A 24665-nucleotide genomic window follows, 5' to 3' on the forward strand; every position below is an offset into this window, starting at 1 on the left:
CTCAACCAGCTGATACTGGTCGTGGAGCCCATGGATATGGAGTCCACAGATGTGGAAGGCCAACTGTATTTATTGAAAAAAAAAAATCCACCTATAAGAGTACCTGTGCAGCTCAACCTCATGCTGTTCAAGGGTCAGCTGTATTTAAATGAAGTTCAACAGATGGATTAAAACAAAACACAGCCCCTGGTTTAAAACAGATGCTTCAGGTATATAATATAGTCAACTTTCTCCGTGGGATCAATTATAAATGGTAGGTGTCCTTGGCCGTGATGGGAAAGCCTCTCATCTTCCATACTAACAAAACAGCCTGAACACATGACTTCAGCTTTCTCAGCCTCCCAATTCTCTGGGTCCCACCGGGTCATTCTGAGCAGGACACAAACTAGTTTCGTGTCATGGGTCTACAGAATAAATACAGCTCCAGTACAAGTTTTTTGTCCTTTTCCTGTGCCCAACTCAAGCTGCTTTTGGGTAGAGTCAACACAAGATAACCTGATGAGCAATGGTCTCTGAAACACGGGCGCTTAGTATTTCACTGGCCTTAAAATTTGCCCTACAGTGGTGCTGGCATATCACTGAGCAAAATACCCATCCACTTAGGGATTCAGTTGTGCTGTCTGTAAAAGGGCGATACATCAAACATAGGGGCTGACCCAGATGACCGGACTCTGTGTTTCTACAGCCCGATGGCCTCTGAGTCTCCAAGCACTTACAGGTGTCAAGGTGGTCACACCCTCTCCTTTCATTTCTGCTTCATTGTGGGGCACAAGGTGTCAATAATCCCCCGTGACCCTCTGGCTGATCGTCTATATCACAAGATCACCCCCTCAAGTTCTCCAGGGACTGAGTCTGCCTCCAGCGTGGTATGAGCTGTCTCCCCCAGTTTTGAGAATGATGTAATGAGGAGGAACCCTGTGCAGGGTTCTGGAACTCAGAGCTCTGATGGGGAAGGGCCCTGGAGTTGTCACATAAGCACCCACTTTCCCCCTCCCTGCAGCCTCTTCTGACCGTGGCGCCGTGAGTCATTACTTGGAACAGGTAGGCTACCAGGAGCCGCGCAGGCACACACACATTCCCTGCTCTCCCACAGGTTACGCTGACACATGACGTGATGATGGCTCACCACAGGCCGTGGGGCGCCATTGTCTCCTGGCAGTTGAAAGCAGCTCTCGGTTCCAAAACTCACAGTAGGAAGGGGATCAGACGCTGAGATCCAAAAGGGATTTTTTTCCTTCTCTACTATTTTCAAATATTAGGCTGACTTCCTCCTGCTTCTCTGGACAGACCTCACTCTCTGTACCCCAGCTCTAGTCCCAAATGCTCCTGGCCCACAGAGATGGTAGGTTCCTCGGAACATGGAAATTCTTGTTGGTCTTTGAAAGAACAGAAGGTGGTTAGACACCCAGGGGTGGAAACTGCTCTCTCCCTAGCTAAGCAACTGCGACTCTGGAGAAGTCAAGAGCTCCCCGGCAGGGGCCTACCTGCGAGGCCCCGGAGGAGTCCAGCAGCTGGGGAAGAGAGTGCTTCCGGCCATCTCGGGACACCTCCAACATCCTGGCCCGGGGGTCCCCATTCCGCACCATCAGCTCATTATATTCTTCGACAGACTCTAGGCGGTGCACACCCCCTTGAAAAAAGAAGGGTAAAACATGGTGTGATATGGGACAAAAATATCACAAGCACATACAGGGGCATAAACTGGTCGCCTTTCCACCATGTCCATGGTTTTCAGAAGACGTGGCTCTGCCGACGCTCAAAGGCTCGAGCTCGTTGCGTTCCACCGTCAAGCTCTGCATGAGCTAGTTGTGTGTCGAGGCCGCAGACACCAGACTATGAAGGTGCCAGTATTTGAAGGGACGGGGCTGGATAAGGGCCAATGGGTATGTTCGACCACGTTGTAGCTGCGGCCGGTGAGGCAACAGATAGGAGCGAGGATGCGATCCGTCAAGCATTTTCCACTGACAGAGGAATACCACGTTGTCAGTGTAGCTCCATCGTTGGGGTAGAGGCTATTTTTCATGTATAGTCACGCCTTTGTCAATAAACGTTTTGTTAAAGCATAACAACTCCAAGAAATAGACACAACCTGGCAGTGTACAGGTCCATGAAATTTCACAAGGCAAACACCACCCGGGGAAAAGACAGAATATTAGCAGAACCTCAGTGTCCTTTTAATACCACTGACCAACCCTCATCCAAAAGTAAACATCACCCTGACTTTAAATGTTTACCTATTTTTGGATTTTATATAAATGAGCGTGTATACCATGTGCTTTTTTGTGTATCTGGCTTCTTGGTCTTAGCATTTGTCTGTGGAATTGGGTCACGATACATGCTGATTGTTTGTTCATCCATTTGTGTATATTCTTTGTTATGTAAACACACCACGGTTTATTTATCCTTTCTGTTGCTGACGGACATTTGGTTTGTTTCTAGTTTTAGATCTAGAAATCTTTTTTTGGGTAAAGGCAAGATAGTAAACGTTTTAGTTCTGCGGGGCACAGATGGTCTCTGGCATATTCTTAAGATTTTTTTTCATAACCCACTAAAAATGTAAAAGCATTTCTAGCTCATGGGACATGTCTCTAGAGCTGTGGACAGAGGTTTGCAGACTCTGATTTAGAGCTGACTGTCTTGAATCCTCTTGTGTATTATCTCCTGTGCTTTCATTTTTGTTGGGAGCAGACCAAGGAAGGGAGATGCTGTGCCACAGGTAGTCACTTTTACCACTACCATCTCATCAGATGTGAGAGTTCAACTTTTTCCACATCCTTGTTACACTGGGCAGTATCAGTTTTTAAAATTTTGGCCACTCTGGTCGATACATAATGGTATTTCATTGTGGTTTTTAATTCGTATTTCACTGCTGATGGATGAAATTGAGCTTCTTTTCAAATATTCATTGGTAGTTTTGTAAACTCTGTAGTGCCTTTTCAAGGCTTCCGCTCATGGACTATTTTGTTTTTTGTTATCTATAGAAGTTTTAATTTTTTTAGCATTACTATATCTTGGATACGAGTCCTTTGTGGGTCTGTCGGAGAATCTTCCCCATGTCTATTATTTGCTTGTTCACTCTTTTAATGATATTTTTGGATGAATAAAAATTTATAGTTTCAGTGTAGCTCAATATATTATTTTCCCTTTTATGGTTAGTACTTTTGCATCTTATTTAAGAACTCTTTATAGTAACAATTTTTATTATCTTTTATTGAGGTAACATTAGCTTATATAGTGTTTTGTTTTAGAAGTATAGGAGCTCCCCTTTTATAGTAATAATTTTGAAGATACCTTTACCAATGCCTTTTTTATATTACATGCTTGCTAAAAGTAAGATAATTTAAGGAATATTAATCTAAAAAGATCAATTCTGTTAGTATAATTGATATCAAATCATATTAGAATGTTTATGTTTTATGTACATATACACAAGTATGTAGCTATACACAATTTGAAATTCTTTGAAATATTTAAAATATTAAGTTCTCATATACTGTGTAAAGCTTCATGTGATATAATATTTTAATTCATCATAAAATTTCTCAGTTTTTCATGGATTAAAACAAGGTGATTTTGTACTCTTTTAAAAATACTATATTATTGAGTTTCTACTAATGATGGAAAGTTAGAATAGTGCTGATCCAGTTATAATGGACATCACTGCAAGGTTTAGTTTTCCAAAAGCTAAAAGGTAATTTTGTGATATAGATTTTCAAGTACCTGGAATTCCTTTGCCATCAAAGACAATTTTCCACTTAAAGATCATAAAGCTAAGACATTAACATGGATGAATCAAAATGCCAAAATTAAAAGGGAAACTTGTTGGCAAAAAAAAAAAAAAAAAAAGATACAAAATAAGGAAAACATGGCTTAGAATATCAGTAAGAATGTTCCACGAAATAACAGATCACATCCCTGTAGTCATTTTGGAGCCAGACGGCAAAATCTTAGTGCAAATGGCTGGAACCTCTTTACAGAACTCCCTTAATAATTCATGACTTAATAATTCATGACCAGATTAATTTATCTTGGCATGCTTACTCATCTGAAAAAGATTTATCAGACGAAAATTCTTTGTGAGCTGGCAGGGAGGCATTTGCCATCAATCGAAGAGAAACCACATACAGTAGTGTCTGCAGATCATAAAGATATGTGAACATCAGAGTGACGCACTTTAACAAGAAACAAACACCCAGGTTTACAGGACGGACAAATTAGCAGCTGACAACACGAAAATCTCTCATATTCAAATGTCTTCAGACTGAACATATTTCACAGGACTGAATGCAGACCCAGTGCTTTAAGCCTCTTGAACATGTCTCCAAATTATTTCTCCAGTCTTATCTCCCACCACCCAGCTACATGAATTCATTACTGCAGTCTGCTGAGTCTCAAAGGAGAGGACTTGGCCTCTGCCCACATGCTTCCCCAAACCCAGGAGTGTGTGTGTATATATATATATATATATATATATATATATATATATATCCCTCGAAGTTTTACTCAACTTTGCCTGCACCATCACCTACAAACCCGAAAATCTCCTTTCCTCTAATTGCTCGAGGACCTCTGCTGGACTGAATCACTGTTACCATTAGATTACTGGATCTTTCAGAGAGCAGAGGAGGAGAAACGGTTGCCAAAAAAACTTCTTTAAAAAATGTTTTCCCAATTGTCCCTAAACATTGCTGGTGCAATTTGTCCTAAGCCTGGACTATTGTTTTGAGCCTCTTCTGCTCCACCAAATCCTCCAAGGTCTTGATCTTCCTTTCTCTCACATCCTTGCATGCCTCCTCTGAGTGTTACCACCTGGAGAAACTTCCAGATTTGGTATCTCTCGTGCATGCTTTCCTGTGGCCTAAAAGTTCCTGAGAATCTTCCTGTCTGAAACCATGTAAGCGTCTTCTGCAAGAGGAAAAGAGGAGAGGATGATGATAATGTAAATAAGTGACCATGGTGAATCTGACTGGTGGTAACACTGGCAGTTAGCATGTGGCGAGAGCCTGTGGGCAGTGCCATGTGTACCTCTCAACTCCACCGTATAGTCCTTGCAGATGAAGAAACAGAGACCAGAGAAGTCCAGCCACTTGTCTCGGGTTACACAGCCCAATAGAGGCAGAACTAGGAATTGAACATAGCTGGAGCTGACTTCATACATGTATTCTTGCCCTAGTCCACAATTCCTTGTTAGGGTATCTAGGTGTCTGGGGAGGACAAAGGAAGAGAGTGGCATCCATTTGTGGCAGACAGTAGCCAGTCCTGGACTTATTACTCAACTGAATGAGCTGCTTGTTCTAAATTAACAGTATGAACAGTTAGAGAATCACAGATCTAAAAGGTCCTTCGGCTACATCCTCCTTCTCACATCTGTATCATAAAGCCTCAGACAGGGGAACAGGATTCCTTTGAGAATCCTCAGGAAGCCAGGGGGTGGGTGAGAACACTGTGTGGGAGGCAGATCTCTTTCCTGGCACCAAATGAGTGACCTTTGGGATTCATTTAACACTGCAGGTCTCGTCTATAAAATGAGGAATGTGACCATACTGGCTTCAAAGGTCCCTGTATTTCCCCAGAGCTCCACGCTCCTCCCCTGGATCTGTTATGAATTATTGACCAGCTCGGCCAAGACGGCTAACCTGAAGACCCCAAAGTCATGGTGAGTCTCCACCCCCAACACACAGGACTTGCATTATTTCCCTGAGGTCTTCTTTGGGCTAATGGGTGGTTCTGTCCCAAACCCACGCCCTAGCACATACACAGAGGTACACTGCCTAATGATTTGGAGTTATAAAGTACAAAGTGGTTCGTTTTGCTACTCTGCTTTAAAACATAAAAAAATCCAAGGGCGAATATATGGTCCTACACCTGCTCACTTGAATGTGAACGGTCCACTTTGGAAAGCAGTGTGGTTTCTCAAAAGGCTAAAAATGGATCTGCCATATGACCCAGCAATTCCACACCTAGGCAGCTACTAAAAAATACAGAAACACTAATTCAAAAGGAAACCTATACTCCTATGTTTATTGCAGCACTATTTACAATAGCCAAGAAATGGGAACAATCTAAGTGCCCAAAACCAGATGAGCAGATTAAGATGACGTGGAATATACCCAATGGAATGCTGCTCAGTGACCAAAAGAGATAAACTGGACCATTGGCAGTAACATGGATAGAGCTGGAGGGAATTCTGCTAAGTGAATAAGCCAGAAAGTAAAAGATAAAGACCAGATGGTGTCACTTATAGGTGGAATATAGAAAAACCAAGCAAAGGGTTAAAGACAAGCTTTAAAACCAACCTTTGCAAACTGACCATAGAGCTGGGGTTTTATGAGGGGGATTGGAGAGGTGGGAGGTGGGAGCGAGGGAGCACAGCGGACGTTGGTGGAGGACTGTGCGGGCCTCGGTGGCAGGAGTGTTGACCGTCCTCCACCCAAGGGGGAGAGCCTACACTGCCAGAACACTGGCAAGGACGTGCAACAGTGCTACTTCAATATCAATAAATTAAGAAAAAGTAAAATAAATCTGCCCACTTACCTGAGTATAACTGAACGGCCAGGCAGTGTAAGACACAGCAGCCCTCCCCACTGCTTAGGGTGGCAGGAAGAGAATCGGATAATTTATTTTGGCTGCTAACACCCCTATTTTGTCCCGAGGCCCTTTATGTGTGTTTTTTTGTTAGTTTGCTTTTAATCTGTTCAGCCCGTCAAAGTCAGGATTGTCATCTCTTTTTTCAGATGAGGGAGAGGAAGTTCAGGGAGGTTAGCCGACCAGCCCAAGGCCACAGGTAACTCAAGAGCTGAGGGAGGGAAACTTAGTCCTGCCAACCTTCCAAGTGCTTGCTCTCCTGCTACTCTGGGTGTTTCCCAGGGTGGCTGCCCAGGCCGACTCCCCACCGGGCTCTGGGCCCCGTGCCCAGGGCACATCTACTTTCAGAGGTCCAATAAAATGTTTTAATTTTAATTTCCTTTAAATCAGAAAAAAGGAGAACCTAAAGCAATGAATACATATGACTGAATCCAGATTGCAGCTTAATTCCAAAGCAGGCACAACATGTAATTTTTTAGTATAAAGGAAAGCACCCATGAAAACAGACATGCCTAGGACAGTCCTAATAGGTCCCTGCACACAGCCTGTGCTCTCGGCACCAAGGTCAGCCACTATAAGGAGGTTCCTAGGGAAGGGGTGAATCTATTTGTTGCAAAAACTAGCAACTCCATCCCATTTCCCCCTCTGATTTGTTGAACTATAGATTTGCTATTAAATAAGTTGCTCTTTGCCCCATGTTCTGGTAGACCAGGGGTTGTGAAAGGGCTGCCTGAAGATCTATTAAAGTAAATGAGCCAAATACACACAGAATTTAAGTTTAAGCAGAAACAGAGATGTTGACATTCACTTCATTATGACTCCAATAAAGATTTTCATAGGGGTAGCCAGACTGGATGCATCTGCTATGCCCGGGGCATGCACCAGCTAAAAGAGAAACAACTCTGAGGTTTTAATGAAAAAAGAACTTATCCTTTTAATAATCACATCTTCCCACTCCTTAGGCTGGAAGCTATTTCCAGGCAGGCTGTATCAGGCAGAGACTTCTACTTACCAGACAGACGACTCTTGAGCTTCATTTTACTGCTGCCCTGTTTTGGACTCTCCAAGTTCCCCTTGGAGTCTTCAGGGCCACACAAATCTTGGGGCTCATCTGTCCCAGGCATCTGAAATGCAGAGAGCACAGAGCTGATGGGAGGCACTTAGGCAAGTCCTTCCCCGATCAGCAGGGCAGGTGTCAGATGAGGAATAAGGTTCATGCACAGTCCTTCAGATAACCTGCATCCATAAGGCCCCGTGCTGGCAAGCTTCTCCTCAGCATGCATCTCACAGCACAGAACAAAAAATAAGGAAGATTTCAAACTGGAAAGGGCCTAAGGATCATTGAGTTCTTGAGGAAACTTGTTGGTCAAGGTCACCCAGGCGGTCAGAAAGCCACAAACAAGAGCCCAGATCTCCTGACTTATGGGTCACAGCTTTTTTGTAAATGCAAGTTGCAACAGAAACTGAAACCAGAAATTTAAACTCTGTTCTAAGTTTATTAAAATAAGGTAAAATACCTTGTTTGCATACAGAAATGCAACCAATTTTTGTATATTGATTTTGTATCCTGCCACTTTGCTGTATTTATTTATTATTTCTATTACTTTTTTTATAGAGTCTTTGGATTCTCTAAGTATATTGACATGCCATCTACAAATAGTGACAGTTCCACTTCTTCTTTTTAAGTTGGGACCCCTTTTATGTCTTTTTCTTGCCTAACCGCTTTGGCTGGGATTCCTATGTACATAGCAGCACTGTTCACAGTTGCCAAGTCATGGAGCCAACCTAAGTGTCCTTCAAAGATGAATGGATAAAGAAACCATGGAATATATACTCAATGGAATGCTATGCAACCATGAAAATGATCAACTAGTGGCTTTTGGGACAAAATGGATAGACTTTGAGGTGATTATGTTAAGTGAAGTCAGAAAGTGGAAGATTCAGATGTTTCCACTTGTATATGGAATATAAATAACCAAAAGACCTACATTGGCAAAATATAGCATGAATAAATCTTGGATTTAGTGAAGAATTTAATGGTTACCAGAGGGAACAGGGTAGGAAAGAGGAGGTGATAGAGGGAGGTAAAGTGGGTATTGTACAGGTGGTTTGGTGGAGGGTGAGTAGAACATGTGTACATATGAAAGAATAAAAATATAACCCCCAAACTAAAAGAAAATACAGTAAAACTTGAATTTTGTAGTAGCCAAATAACTGTACCCCTAGACAACTAGGTATTCCATGTGCTAACACCCTTGAGAAGTGATTAAATACCTCCCAAAATCCAGCATCACTCAGGATACATGGTGGCACTCATATAAAGCCAGACCACCTATCTATAGGTCATCTATGGTACCAGATCCTCAATGGTGATGCAGAAAAGATGATGCCATCCATCTGAGAAAAGCCAAAAAAAAAAAAGACCAAAACCCCACTTTATTAGACTAGAAAAAGAGACATTTACTTGAAGAGAATTTATAGAAAACTTGGGGGTAAAATTTAGATTTATGAAACTTACAAGATATGTTAAAGAAATGAAATTTAATTTCCTTTCAAAGTTCTCAAGAGAAAAATATGAAATATTAAAACATTCACAATAAAGCAATCCCTGTCAAAGATTCAATGACATTCTTCAAAGAAACAGAATAAGCATTACTGAAATGTATATGGAACCAGAAAAGATCCTGAATAGCCAAAGCAATCCTTACAAAAGAGAGGTAGAATGGAAGCACCATATTGTCAGACTTTAAAGTATACTACAAAGCTACAGTAATCAAAAAGTATGGTTATTGGAACAAAAATAGACACACAGACCAATGGAATAGAACTGATACCAAAGAACTAACCCCACACTTATATGGACAGTTAATTTGTGACAAAGGAGCCAAAAGTATACATTGGAGAAAGGAAAGTCTCTTCAATAACTGATACTGGTAAAACTGGACAGTCACATGCAGAAGAATGAAACTAGACTATTTTATATCAAACACAAAAATTAACTCAAAATGGGTTAAAGGTGTGGATGTGAAATCAGAAACCATAAAATACATAGAAGAAAACAGGCAAAGTATTCCACAACATTGACTTCAATGATGTCTTTGGGGATTTGACTCAAGCAGCAAGGCAAACAAAACCAAAAGTAAACAAATGGGATTATATCAAACTGAAAAATATCTGCTTAGTAAAAGAAACAATCATTAAGATGAAAAGGCACCCTAATGAATGGAGAAAATACTTGGACATTATACATCTGACAAGGGGTTAAGATCTAAGATATACAAAGAACTTGTACAACTTAAGAAAAAAAAACACTCAATTAAAATGGGCAAAAGAGCTACATAGACACTTCTCTAACGATGACACACAGATGGTCAATAGGCACGTAAAAGAATGCTATCACTTACCAGGAAAATGCAAACCCAAACCACAAGGAGATAACGACTTCACACCTGTGAGAACTGCCTATATCAATAAGACCAGAAACAAGTGTGGACAAGTGGGTAAGGAAAAGGGAGCCCTCAAACACTGTTGGTGGGAATGCAGACTAGTTCAGTATGGAAGTTTCTCAAAAAAAAAAAAATAAAAATATGGAGGTTTCTCACACATTAATGATAGACTTACCATATGATCCTGCAAATCCAATCCTAGGTTTCTACCCGAAGAAAGCAAAAAACCCTAATTCAAAGAGATATGTGCATCCCTATGTTCAGTGCAGCACCACTTATAAGAGCCAAGTTATGGAAACAACCTAAGTGCCCAATGACAGGTGAGTGGATTATGATGCTCTGCTATATACACAATGAAATACTATGCAGCTATAGAGAAAGATGAACTATTGCCATTTGCAACAACATGAATGGAACTGGAGGGTTATGCTATGTGGAATGAGGCAAAAGTAGAAGCAATACCAGATGGTTTTATTCCTATGTGGAATACAGAGAAACAAGACAAAGGGTCAGGCAAACCTGAACCAAAACAAACCCTGTCAGTCTGTCAGTACAACTGATGCTACGACCGGGGGAGGCGGAGGATGGAGAGCAAAGCAGGGAGGGGCCCAATGGACTGGAGTGCCTTGATGGGGGGTGTGGTGTGGTAACATACATCTGCAGAGGTGTGACCCTGTATCTCTGCATCAAACACAGCGTTTAAACCAGTGTCACCTCAAATTAGAAACAGATCCACACTAAGGAACACATACATACTTTAAAAAGACAGAACATATATCCTCTAACACTGAGCAGTCATCAAAAAGTCAGGTAATTGTTAAAAAGGAATGCTGAATTGCAACAGGTGATAAATGTTATCCATCACACATCAAATTCAGTATATGAAAATGTGCAAGTGAGGAATGAGAGTCATCTCCTGGGTTAACCCTCTTACTTCCTCCCCATTCAGGGCATAATTGATGATATATAAATTCTATATTAATATACAAGGATTTGGAAAAGTCCTGCTCTCTAAGTTCAAGTATCTTTCTGAATGAGAAGGTGGGGGAGTTCTGAGAAATGAGCAGATACAGGCAAACCGAGAAAGGGGCAGTGGGAATAGAAATGCATCCTGCTACATGAAACAAAGACGAATTTGGTGAATTCCTATTACGATGTCAGAGGCTGGCAGGTCTCCAGGTCTAAATTATGAAGTAAAGGCAAGAATGGAATCCTGAGGCTGATTTTAGCGATTCTCTGGAGGGATGTTTTTCCCAATGCCAAATCGTGACATTAATCCACACAACAGTGCAAATGTGCCCTCCTGGAGACACGCCAGGGCCCTGGGCACAGGAGGAGACATGCAAATGGAGCCTCCAGCGAGAGGCCTCAGGGCGGAGCCTCTACTTGGCTTAAACACTTATTGGAAAGAATCTGTCTCCAGACTGTAAACAGCAATTACTGGAGACAGAGTTAGGTTCCTGATGCTTTCAGGTTACACCACCTGACGCAGCCATCATGCCTACAGAGAAAGGTAGTCCTCAGCTGGCAAGTCATTGCCCCCGTGGTGGCCCTCAAGTGGGTGGTCCACTAGGCGGAGACCAGGGTCTACACCTCCAGGAGGTGCTCACAGCAGGAGGGAAAAACCAGCCCCAGCCTACGGCTTCTGGACTTAGGGTGTTCTCTCCAGTTCTCCTCTTTCTCCAGCACCCTCCAGGTTTTCATACCATCGAAGAGATGATGGAGGTAACACAAACGCCCACAGGAGGGGCTGAGAAGGAAGTGGCCAGCCCAAGTGCAAGGGGTGTGAAATTTTTTATTTTCAGAATCTAAAGGTAGTTAAAAGGTAACATAGAAGGGAGAAATGCACAGCCTTGAAGAACAATATTATCTCTTTTTCACTCCTCAACTGCACAGAAGAATAAGATGAGATATGGTTTTTAGAAGCTATTTAACACCTAAGGTTTCTGACACCCACGAAATCTTACGTAAAGATGGAGTATGTTCCATCACGTTGAAAGTCTGCAGCTGAAATCACTGAGCCTGGATCGAGAGAGATTTCCAAGTGGGCACACTGTACACTGCCGAGCTCCAGGCAGGGCTGAAGTCCTGTTTAAGAAGCCCCTGAAAGTGTCAGCACAGACCTCTGCATTTAAGTGGAACCATTTCCTCTTGTAACAGAAAACTGATCTACCATGGTAGGTGGCTTGTAAGTCAATGAACAGGAAGTAGGTTGCTTAGCTACAATACGTGAGTTCCAGGTTATTTCAGGAAGCAGCAACATACAAAGTGCAATTTTGATTACAATGAATCTCTCTGCAGTCTTACAGCTATTGTCTAAAAATGTCCAAATGCCATACTCTGAGAAAGTCCCTTTGCTGTATTTCCCTCCCCCCCCAGATCTATAGAACAAATCAAATAGTCCTGGAAATGATGTCATTTGGTTGTTCTAAAATGAAATGTGCAAGAAGTTCTCATGGAAGGCCTTTGGTTCAGAGGAAGATTTGATAGCGCCTACAGCAAATAATGTCCTCAAATAATGCAGTTTGTTCGACATTGTTTCATTATAATGTTGATGGGGGGAAAAATTCCACTGGGGGTGGGGAAGCAGGTCTGTGGAGTTTGCATTCTCCCCATGTCTGATGGCTTTCCTCACACCCCCCAAAGGTGTGCATGTCAGGTTCACTGGTGAGTTTAAATTGTCCCAAGCTGAGATGAGTGTGTGTGTGTGCACTCTGCAAAAGAAGGAAGGACAGACCTGTAAGGTTGTTCTGGCCTTACACCCTGAGCTGCTGGCACAGGCTCTGGTTACGCTAACCCGAGCTGGAGTAAATAGGTTAAAAAAGGAAGGAATGAATACCAATTACTGTTGAACATTAGAAATTCAGCATTTTTACTCACAAGTTTTCTGTGACCAAAAGTAGGCCACAGGAATTTGTTGTTTATATCAACTGGCCTGTGGGGCAATTGGTATCATGATGCTGGGGTGCGGTGAGTGGGGTTCCTGGCTCCTTGTGATAAGTGATTTTAGCAGAGTCCCTCACTCAGCAGCACGCAGCATGTTTATTAAAAAAAAAAAGGGAAAGAGAAAAGGAAGATGTTTGCATCTCCCGAACAACTCCCAGGCAGTTGTTAAAGGCAAGAAATGACCCTTTAGACCAGGAAAAAGGCTAATTACAATAAAGTAAAAATCAAAATCAACAAGCAACTATAAACCAGAGACACACTACGGGGTGGGGGGGGGTGAGGAAGTAGGCTCAGAACAAGGGGGGTGGGAATTGTATGGGGACTAGAACCAAGATGAAAATGCACACATTGTGCAAAAAATGAAAAATGATGTAAAAAATATATAAAATACTACTACTACTACTACTACTACTACTACTACTACTACTACTAAAAAGAAATGACCCTTTGCCAGTTGTTCTTATAGACTGTTCTCTGCAGGGGATGAATTCCTTCGTGGATTTCATCTGTTGTGGAACCTATCACTTCCAGGGTCTGCTTGGACTAATACGAAGGACTGGTGGTCCTCTTTGTAATGACTGACAATTCTCCTTGTTCCTACTTCTGGTTTCTGGCCTTGTGAAACTTTCTTCCTAAATTTTCTCCATCAATTATATGCTTCACTTAAAGTTGCAGTCAACAATGCTAAGTGAGGACTTACTGTATTATTCATCAGCATTTCGAAATCATGTTATGCAACCAGGTCATTATATATTAAATAGAATGTAATATAGGTTTCCCCTGCTATCGGAAAGAATGTTTCTATTTGGTAGGTTATTTTGGGGATTTTGGGATTCTATTACCAATTATTCATATGGAAAACCCCAAAATAACTCACTGAATTATAATCAGCAGGAAGAGTCTACTTTCAGTGAATGGGGGAAGCCTGTATAACTTAGCAATCTCCAAGCTAAAGTCTCTGCAGTTCTGACACCTGTACCAGTGAGATGATCTCTCCCTCAAGAAGAATCTTCAGTTTCTGGTTTTATAGTGAGGCAGAGTGTTTAGAATCCAGTGGTTTGACTATGCATTCTGGTTGCACCTCTTACAAGCAATTCAAGCATGTTAATCAACCTCTTTGAGATCTGATATCCTCGTCTGAAAAATGGGGTTTGAATTTAGAAATGCTGATTTAGAAAGCATCAAATGATAGAGGATTCTGACTAAAGATGGCAGATTTCCCTCTTGAGATTGCACTAAAATGACAGGAAGAGGTTTTGAAAATAAACGATGTGCTTCTACAAGGGCAGAGAGAAGACACAGCAACAAAATCCTAAGACAAGTAAGTAGATGAATGTGTGGTAATGGAGCTGACTTGAGAAGCTGAATCCTTAACTGGCACCGGAGAAGGCCTGAGAGCAACCCAGTTTGTGCACAGGACACCCCCAAAGGCTTGGGGGTTGTCCAAGAGGGTTATCTGGAAGTGGGAACGGCGGTAAAGCTGAAGTAGTTAGAAGAAACACCGATACAATGGAACGAGATGGATGCAGGTGTTTCGAGTGGACCTGATTCGGAGGGACCTTCCCAGGGCTTGGCCATGACTGAGACTAACTTTGAAGTGCACCAGAATCACCCAGAGAGGGAATAAGCACACAGAGGCTCCGGCTATGGGAGTGGGGCAGGCCTGTGCCTTCGCAGCTGGACCGTGGCCCAAACAGAACCAGCCTCCAATATGGGACTGAACTGTCATTTCTCCAGTCCTCTCTACCCTTCCTCCAGCTTACTGCAGAGAGGGAGTGTGGAGGCTCCCGGCTGCCCCAAGCAGCCCTTTAGCCAAAAGATGAGGGAGTGGTTATCTTCGTGCTGCTGTTTATTCTAAACACAGGTATTTAAAACCAGCAAGTGTGGAAACATCTGTCCACTCTGCATGAGCTGCAAGCACAGGAGAGAATACAATTTGCAGACACCACAGGCAGAGGCACAAACTGTGTCCATAACATATTAATAGTGTTGATGTCGGGCACTTCTGTGATTATGTAAAACAGGAGTAACCATATTTCTTTTATAGGGTTAAAATTACCTTGTAATTATAGGGTTATTATGAGGATTAAATAAGAATGCATTCGAGAGCACTAGTGATGTGCATCATGGGGGTGTAGTGAAGGTTTAGTTGAAATGAAGAAAGAAGCACCAGCTCGCTGTCCATCAGGACTCAGGGCACCTCTAAATTGGATAATTATATAGACCACGACTATGTCTCCAGACTGTAGAGACACACATTCCAGCTTCACACCTACAGAAGATTGTGGATTTAATTCGTGACCAAGCAAAAACAGGTACCCCAAGAGAATGCACCATCTCCTTGGATTGCAGATGAGAAATTATGGGAAATCTAACCGCGAGGAAGGCAGATTTAAAGGCACATGTTGGAGCCCTTGGTTTTTAGGGCTCAGGTTTGCACACGACACCAAGAAGGATTTGAGGACATGTGCTGGTGCTCTGGTCAGAATAGGAGTAGTAGAAGAGAAAAAACAAAGCGAGCAAGATGGTTTGTTAGCAGAAGAACGAGATCTCTTTAAACCACAGGATGGGATTTTAGATGACAGCTGAATGGAAGGGAGAGGAGGAAGATGGTGCAGTCCAGGGTAGAATGATGTCGAAGGAAAAGAGAAATGCTGGTCGGTCCAAACTCCTCAAGGTAGGATCTCAAGAGTGAGGGGACACTGTGGTATGTCTAGATGGGGGTGACTGGGACCTCCAGAAACTTAACTGAGGAAGCAAGGGAAGACCAAGCGTGAACAGAACCCAAGGACTTCCCAGGGGATGCCAGACCTGGCAAACAAGGAGGGATGTGATTTAACCAATGCAAAGAGTTTGAGGAAGAGGACTGGGGTTGGCTATCCCAAGAGGGATCAGGTTGAAAGGTGAGCAGGATGAGGAAGACCAGGAAGAACTTAAAAAAAAATTTTTCTGGGTACATTTTAAATGGACAGGTTTTTTTGTTGCCTGATGGAAATCCCTTGAGAACTGTATGAAATGAGGACTGTAAAGGAAGCAAACACCAGACATACCCAAGGGGCCCAAGCGGAACTTAATGTCGGACTCATGGGAGAATGTCTCCTGGGTGGAATGAGCCAACTCAGAGGTGGTGGTGGTGGAGATGCCTTTGAGCAATGGCGCCGTCGGCACACAGAGGGCTCAGTGAGTCCACCCCTTACACAGCGCTGGGCCCCTCACGACAGAGAAGAGGATTGCAGGAAAAGAACTCTGCAGCAGAAAGCAAAGGACCAGGCAAGTGAAAAAGGCACAGCGATTCAGCCAGCCAGCCTGTGAAAGGAGAAAGGAGTCCACTTGGAAAGGGTAAACAGAAACTTGAGTGAGTTTTCTTCCCAAGAGGAGGCCAGCCTATCTAATTGCTGCCCCAAGTCGCGTAACAGAAAGCAATGCAGTCGGCCTCGCGACACTGAGAAACCAGAGCAAAGATGACTCTCAAGGAGCAGGGCCAGAGGGGAGAGCCCTTCCCAGCTCATTAAGGGCACGAGCTTCAGAATCATCAACAGCAGGTCTGGGTCAGGAATCTGCAGAGAGGGTGTTTTTCCACCTCAATGGATGGGGAGAGAAGACGCAGCCTGCGCGTCTAGGCTGAGAGGCCGAGAGGTCTAGGCTGAGAGGCCGTAGAGATGAAAACATGACCCAGGCGGAGAACGTCTGCTCCTGGGAATAAGGAAACTGTCGGACGCAGGATCCACACCCGATACAGCACACCTGGAGCCCTAGACTGTCTTCTCAAAGAGTAAATGCAAATCCAGAGACTTTCGGATACAAATGAAAAGGGCTTGAAGGATGACCAAGCTGGTCAGCATGGGAGAAGGTTTCCGCCAGCTTGGCTTGAGCTCATGGGCTCATGGACTCCAAACCATGGCTCTAGGTTGGCGGGCATCTTTAAGAGCAACCAAGAATATTTTCACTGTCAACTTTACTTGAGATTATCTGGTCTCTGCTACAGCCTGTCAAAAGACAATTCTCCATGGCTGTCTCCCATTTCTATGTGGCTTCTGAATGGAGGCCTAGGCTGTTTTTACTCTGGAATATCTCTCTCTTCAAAGAAGTTTGTAGAATGAACAGTCATGAAAGTTAGAGAGTGTCGCAGGAGGAAGGGGCAGGTTTGTTTATAGTCCAAGATAATAAAGATAATGGATCCCACTGGAGCAAAGGGCAGTGGCTTTGCTTCTAGTCCATCATAAATGGTGTAGATGGCCAGTGCTGGGGGTTCCTCGGTGATGATGCAGATCCACTGTGTGTGCCACTAGCTGAGCTCCTCTGCACTATTCCCATGGGGAGCAGGGGCTGAAGGGGAACTTATGCAAACATAAAGCTCTAAACTGGGATAGAGCCCTACACTGGGATGGGAGAAAGCCAATAGTTAGTCACTGTGCCACGATTCATGTTTTTGACCCAGAAATCTCATCCCTCCTGGCAGCATCTGTGAAACTATAAAATCTCAAACTTTTTACAATTCTTGGCATGGTCTTTGGCAAAATACGGTGCTGGGGACAAAATTTTCTTCTGGTTCAACTGCATAAGAGTTGGGGATTGGTGCATTTTTGTAAATGTCAAGACTCGGGGGGAGGGCACTAATGTGTTCATACCATTGTAAGTCCATTTACATTTCACTAAAAAGTGAAGCAGACAAGAGACTTGCTGTTGATCAAATCCAACTTTCCTGGAGCTGAAAGAGTCTTTGTTCCAGTGGAAAACAGTCCAGGCTGCAGAGGACGAGCAGCACCACGGATCTCACTTGCAAAGATGGAACAAAGTAAGAACTAGGAGAATCGAAGGAGCCATTGAGCCTTTGTTATTTAACTCAATAGGTCAAGGAAATTTAAGTTTAGATGGTAATTAAGATTTTCATGTCCTTGAATTACAACTTGCAAGGAGATTTGAATTTGTTGGCACAATCATCATCTGAATATCATTATTGTTTTGACATTTTATCTCATTTGCTGAGCCTTTGAAAGGCAGCACTGGGCCTTCTCACTAGCAGTGATTCCTGACGAGAAACTGCATAGGGGTTGAGTTTTAGCTTCTGGCAAGTTTTAGTCTTCTGGGGGTGGAAACAAACTATTATTACCCACAAGACTGGCCCTTCGGGTACATGCTAAAAGTCTAGTAGTTAGAAAAGTCCTCTAACTGCTGTCCAAATCATTTATGAATCCCGAACACTGCAGCTGATAGAACACCGAAGTGCTGAGCATCATGTCTTCCTCAGCGAACTCTTGGAGCCTCACAAACAAACTGAGCAAAGCGTGGCTTTTATCTCTAACCATTTCCCTTGCACAAGCATATCTGTTCCCAAGGAACGCTGCGGGAGGGCGGGCTGCACCCTGTTCATGCCACGTTTTTACAGTTCCCAGCACTTGGAAAAAAAAATAATCTGCAGATGTGACAGAAGACACCCAAGCTCCAAGTCCCTGGGAAGCTTTGTTGGCTGATCCCCCGGGCGGTATCTACTGGACAGTGGAGCAGGGCGATTTCCCTTTCAGGCCTCCGGCACACTGAGATTATTTTTAGGCTGCCAAAGGAAGCTTGTTTTCCAAATCCCTGGGGCAGATGTTTGAGTGACCAAAGGAGGACCAGATGGCTATCAGAGAGGCCAGAGCTGGGAATAAATAACCATTCAGAAAAAGGGAATCAGAATGACCATAAATCAGCCCGAAGTCGCAAGAAGCCTGTGAGCTGACTGCAGAAATTAAAACACAAATGGACGGCTCTGCTAGAGGCACTGCTTCCCGACAAAGAGGTTAACTCAGAACTGAAGAGAACAGTGACACTGGAAAGTCAAACCTGCTGACCGCAGCAGGCTCAGGGCCAGGCACGAGAGCACACAGCCTAGAGCTGTCAAATGCATTCAGGGGGAGGCGCCGGGGCTGCTGGCCCTACTGGAGTCCCCTTCTGGTTTCCCCGCATTTACCATCCCCAAACAATTTGAACAGGCTTGATATCCTTTGGTGATGATTACTTGGCTAATTTTTTATGTGGAAGAATTAAGTAGATCTCCAGGTCTCTTGGAAAGTTTGGGCAAAGGACATCTTTAAGGGTATAGAAACGTAATGACTTGTGGCCAACATCTGCTCCTGGGGTCCCGGGTACGTGTCACGTTCCCAAGGAGAACACAGTGTCCTCAAGTGACTCTCAGTTCTTCAAAAATAACAGGAGATGCAGACAGCAACAAGGGGTATCTCCACATGTCCCTCCTTGGTGTGACTTTCCAACTGAGAGGAGGCCAAGTGTGACATTCTCCATGAAGCGCAAGTCTCTCCCTTGTCCCATGTTCCTGTGATAGAGGAGGGGAGAAGCTGGGGTGGAGGCCTTCTGTGGTCTGCGGGCTGCTAAAGGCGGAGCCTTGGGCCATTTCTCAGCAGGAGCTGGCTCCCTGCTCACACAGACCTATCTCTGGGAGGAGGACTATGATATACTCAAGCCCAAACTCTGGAGGAACATTGTGTGTGTGTGTGTGTGTGTGTGTGTGTGTGAGAGAGAGAGAGAGAGAGAGAGAGAGAGAGAGAGAGAGAGAGAGACAGAGAAACTTAAGCCATACCAAAAGAGAGGTGACAGGGCTGTCAAAACAGAAAGGCATGTGTAAGAGACCTCAGGAAGAAAGAGGAGGATTGGCAGGAAAGGCAGGATGAGTTGTCTGAGGGGCCCCAATACACACATAATGGTCAAGTCCAATCAACAATAAAGGCAAACGCGCCAGAGTTTTTCAGGGCCTTTTTTCCTATACAAATGGTGAGGAAGGTCTGTGTGGTCCTGTGTCTTGTCACAGACAGGAATTGCTCTAAGTGGACATGCCCTCCAGGTAGGCTTTTGATGCAGAGAAGCAGTCATGCCGGAGACACTGTGATTAAATGTGGGTCTGCTTGTTAGTTCCAGGCAGCACCATGAAGCTTTCTGCTGCCTTTCAGAGCAACATGGGCTGGGCCCTGAATTCTGCATTTTTTAGGAGGGCTGTTGAATTCACGCTGACCTGCCCGCAGACATTTCCAAGGGCACATGCTCCCTGACAAGCCTGACAGGAAAGCCCAGATGTGCTCTGTGGGGCCCATAAGGCAGGTGTGGAAGGAGCTGCCCTAGGCTTTACAGAGGAGTTGGCTGCCTGGGGCCACACCTGGCTCCACACCTGCTTGTGTCAAGTTTGCTGGAACACAGTCCTGCCTGTGAGCTCGCCCACTGCCTGTGGCTGCCTCTCACATGAACACAGAACCAGCAGTGGCAAAGAAACAATTTGGTCAGCAGAGCTTGATAGGTTTACGATCCAGCCTCTACAACCGCCAACCTCTCCTTATAAGAAGAGGTCATACCTGAGCACTACTGGTGTCCCCACTTCCTTTCCTACTCCAAGTCACTGTGAACAAATGTAAGAGTCTCAGGAAACATAACTTAGTAAGTTGAAGGGACAGTGCTGACAAGAAGGAACATCTTAAGGAAGCAGCTACTGAGGTCAGGCTTGCTGGTCTACCATGGTATTTCCTCTGCAAATATCCCTGTCCTTAAGGCCTTTGATCTTTAAATTTCATTTTTAAATGACAGCAACAAGAAACTCATTTGAAATAATGCCCCAATTTGCTAAGTGTCATAGGATTATTGGCCACCATTTAAATTCGCCAGTCAGATTACTTTGTCCATAAATATGCTGCTGGGAAGAATTGGTTGGTTGGTTGGTTGCTGTTATTATTGTTGGTAGTGATGGTGGGCGGGGGGAGGAGAAAATGACTACAGAGAAGAAAGAAGAGCTTCTTGGAAGCCTGGAACTTCTTAGGGAGAAGGGGAGACTGCGGGTACCTCAGTGGGGGAGTGTGAAGAGTTTGAGGAATCATGGTTCTGGAATCTATGAAGAAAGGAACCAACAGACAAGGAGGTGGGGTAACAGGAGCGACAGGTTTCAAAGGTAAACAAAACCCCATTGAAAATATTGCTTAGGATTGGCCCTGCCTTATAAAAACACAGGTGGGAGGAGTGAAACTTGTTTCATCCTTCTCCTTGACCACCAAGGAACCCTTGCTCCTAGAAGACCACAGACTGCAGCTGACAGGCTGGCCCTGCTCCCCTCCTACGCTGGTCAGCCCCAATGCTGCCCGCCTTCTAGAACACCATGGCCACTTCCTCCGCCCCGGCTCTGCTGCCTCTCAGGGAGGCTAAGCAGAGGCCCCCAGCCATCACCTCACAGCTTCTGTCTTTTTCCCATCCAGCTCTTCCTCTGCCTCACTGTTTGAGAAACCTTAAAACAGAAACTCTGGCCCCTGTCAGTCAACTTGAACCACCAATGAGTAACAGGACTCAAAAAACAAGCCCACATTCCTTAGCTTGGGACCGAAAGTCCAGGTTAAACACTTGCTCTACAGACCCTGTTGGTCTTTGAATAGGCCCGAAAATTTCCTATCTGAGGACCATGGTGCATGTACTTTTCTGCTCTATAATGTCGCCCATTTCTGTGGGTGTTCCTGTGGAAACCTATGGAATATCATTGCCCCCATCCCTGGAAGGAACGAGATGTCCCCTCTCTAGGTCAGTATAGCATATGGCTCGTAAGGATTTAATGTACAGAAGGGGGGAACAGGAAAAGGAAAGACAACTATAATTCAGTATGGAATATAATAAATGCTGCAAGAGGAAGACTATTCTCTCTGTATCCCCCAGAGCACCCAGCACAGTGCTCCTATGGATGGCAGTGCCAGGCTGGCTGCAGTCCAGAGTTGTTCCTGGTAGGACTGAGCTTTGGGCAGGGCCTTGTTCTCAACTCGTGAGGCTGTATCTGCTATCAGTGGAAACAGGGGGAATTACAGATGTCCACTTTGGGTGTTGAAAGGGGTATTTGATGGGCACCTATCTGCCTCCACTAGCTTAAAAGATAATCCCACAACTATTAAGTAAATATGGGTGCACCTCATTTTATTGCATTTTAGTGCACCTCATATAAGTTGTGTTTTTCAGGAGACCCCCTCACCCCACAATTCCCTGAAGGCTCACATGATATTAGCAATTTTTTGGCAATAAAATATGTTTAAGTGAAGATATTATTAAAGCTGTACATAATGCTATTGAACAATAAATTGATGACAGTTATGTTGTAAATATGGCTGTTATATGTGCTGGGAAACCCAAAACAAACATATTGTGTGTGACTCACTTGATGGTGAGTCACTTGATGGGGGTACTCTAGAACCAAACCCAGAGTATATCAGAGGTGTGCCTATATATTCGTTTCTAGAGAAAATAAGTGTGAATGTCCAAACAAGAGCTTTACCAATGGATTCTTGCAAACATCTACCTGTTCAGAAGTCAGAAGGTATTGTCCTGATTTTAAGGCTAAAGTGTGAGAAATAGGCAGATGAAACTGGCCATCAGAGAAAGCAGAGATGACAGGAGGCTGGAGCAATCAGAGAAGTTATTTGAGGGATGAAGGGCATCAGAATCTTGCTAGTCAGGAGGGGAAGGCAGGCGCTCTCTAGTGAAGGAGTAAGGCAAGATCAGAAGGGGGAGGCATGGACTTCCTTTTCTGCAAATGTCTGAGCTAAATCTGTACTTGGGTAAAAAGCCAGGTGAGCAAAAACATGCTCGCAAGCAGCAAATAAAAAGCAGGGCAAGCAAACAAGGTAACAATAGAGGGAGGAGGGGAAAGAATTCTATTCATTTTAAACGACTCAAGTTCTTTGAGAAATTTCTGCCCTGTATTCCATGGGTTGGGGGCAGAGGTTGGGTTGTTCTGATCTTTTTTTTTTTTTTTTTTATTATTTGTAGAAGAACCAGGGTATAGGTCAGAAGTGTGGGGGGTGAGAGGATTCACCAGAGACAGAGCGGGGAGCAGAACAGGCAGACTGACTGAAATACACTGCTGAGGGGAGCAGTGGGCGGGACAGGACAGGTCTGCTGAGCATGGGGGTCAGCTCCCTGGCAGGGCATTGAACTCAGGCCTTACTGGTGATAGTGCTGAGACTTAACCCTTGAGCCATGAGGGAGGCCCTGCCCTGCTCTGATCTTAGATTTTGCTTTGTTTTTATTTCCAGGCTCGTACTGTGTTGCTTAAGATGTGGTTAAAAAGAGAAAAATAGCAAAATGCTCCAAATCTTCCACTGCCCATGAAGTCTTCAAGGGACGGGGAGAGTGAGTGCGTGAGGGGGTGTGTTTCCAGCACTCAGCACCTCTATGTCTAACTCACCTAGGCACACAAAGATGATTTCGTCTTTTACCTAAGAAACCCATTTGCAAGACTGGAATTGAGAGCAAGCGGGGTCCTGTTTGTCTGGACAGTAAGGACCCGGCTTGCGTATATCAGCACCAACCTGTTTACAGCCTCAAGACACACACCTCTCAGGATGGAGCCTTCCTGAAGCTCACAGATAAGTTCTCCTAAGATACGTGGTCAGATGAGTCACACCCTTGGCTTTTTCGCCCTGGTAAGTGCCATCATTTTGTCTGAGGCAGAAGAAAGTTTTGTTTTTTTTTCCGATCTACCATTTTCCTTTAAGCCTTAATATAGTCTTCTTGCCATCAAGGTGCAGGCCCCAAGGATATGCAAGAGGAAATGAGTAAGTGTGACAGAAGAGGAAGACTGGGCAGGGCGGAAAGGCTTCTTGGAAGACAGTGATGGGATAAGCAGGCGGGAAGCAACTGTCCCAAGGAATGAGGTCACCTCATGGCTTCTACGGTGTTATTTCGTAAAAAGAAATTAATTTGGAGTAACTATTACACGCTCTACTAGCCCATACTATTTGCACTGAAACATGAAGGCTTTTCTTCAAATCTAGAAGGTGGTAATAAAGCTGCCTCGGTATAAAGGGGTTTCTTGAACTGTATTTTGTGATGCGGCAGCCCGTGACATCAGCTGTGGAAGATTCAGAGACCATCGCGTCCTCCCAACTCCGCTTCAAAAATTACAACCCTAAGCTGCACTAAAGTATGGTGTGCTGTAGAACAGGAAACATCTAAAATGAGGTCAAATCCATACAGGTCCTAGTACATTCCGCCCATACTTTAAGGGACCTTCCTTGGGCCCCCTCCCGTGTGCTCACCCCACTTTGGAGACCACCCTGCAGCAAGTCTGTAGAAAACATTCTTTGCTTATCTATGCAAATCACACGAGAGCTGTTGACTTCCCTGAGAAATGCAAACTGTGCGGATCAAAATGCTGCAGGCAGCCAGATAGCGAGTTGGAACAGGCCCTCGAAAAAGTGCCTCATTTAAACTTCAGCAGTTTTCTGGGCAATTCATCCAGGTCAAATCATCATTCTTATCTCATTTCCCCCCACCCGCACCCATTTAAATCATCACTTCATCTCCTTAAGTATGAAACCAAAGCAAACCCCAACCATCCCCAAATTTAAATCTTATTTTCTTAGACAGGCAGTAATTGCAGCCTTGCCTGTCTTGTCTGACGCTGCCAGTTCTATACACAGAGCAGCTTCACCTCCGCCAGCTGAGTGCTGCTTAAGGGTCATCTAGTGAATGGAGCCCTCCAAGGGGAAGTCCAGGCCTCCAGGGGTAAGAGGGCAGTTCACAGAGACAGTGGGGAGAAAAATGCTGGCTCTTTGGGTCGTGGATCAGTGTGTCTTGCTGCCTGTGGCAGGTTGTGCAGGAATAATACAGCTTTAGCCTCTACCGCATCTGTCTATGTCTATGCCGGAAACCTGTGTCTGCAAAGGCAACCAGGAC

At 44.2% G+C, this 24665-nt stretch overlaps 1 protein-coding gene and 1 long non-coding RNA gene across 8 annotated transcripts in view; one reads left to right on the plus strand and one right to left on the minus strand.

Moving 5' to 3' along the window:
* Window positions 1-24665, minus strand: part of PDZD2 (PDZ domain containing 2) — a 319093-nt gene that overhangs the window by 41474 nt on the left and 252954 nt on the right. For all 5 annotated transcript variants that reach the window (XM_054688246.1, XM_054688247.1, XM_054688245.1 and 2 more), the window contains 2 exons: window positions 7598-7709; window positions 1485-1630 (listed from right to left, as the gene is read on the minus strand). In XM_054688246.1, the coding sequence (XP_054544221.1) occupies window positions 1485-1630; window positions 7598-7709 (258 nt within the window). The remainder of the gene's footprint in view (window positions 1-1484; window positions 1631-7597; window positions 7710-24665) is intronic.
* LOC129144757 (uncharacterized) lies at window positions 921-23847 on the plus strand. Of its 3 annotated transcripts, none has more exons than XR_008549296.1 (5): window positions 921-1041; window positions 5512-5656; window positions 10234-10351; window positions 23021-23410; window positions 23494-23847. It is a non-coding gene; the product is annotated as an uncharacterized LOC129144757 (long non-coding RNA). The 3 variants fall into 3 exon arrangements; XR_008549297.1 differs by having other exon boundaries at window positions 23510-23847; XR_008549298.1 differs by lacking the exon at window positions 10234-10351.

This window comes from Talpa occidentalis, unplaced genomic scaffold (genome assembly GCF_014898055.3).
Source record: "Talpa occidentalis isolate TD23 unplaced genomic scaffold, MPIMG_talOcc4v2.1 talOcc4.6, whole genome shotgun sequence".
Classification (NCBI taxonomy): domain Eukaryota; kingdom Metazoa; phylum Chordata; class Mammalia; order Eulipotyphla; family Talpidae; genus Talpa; species Talpa occidentalis.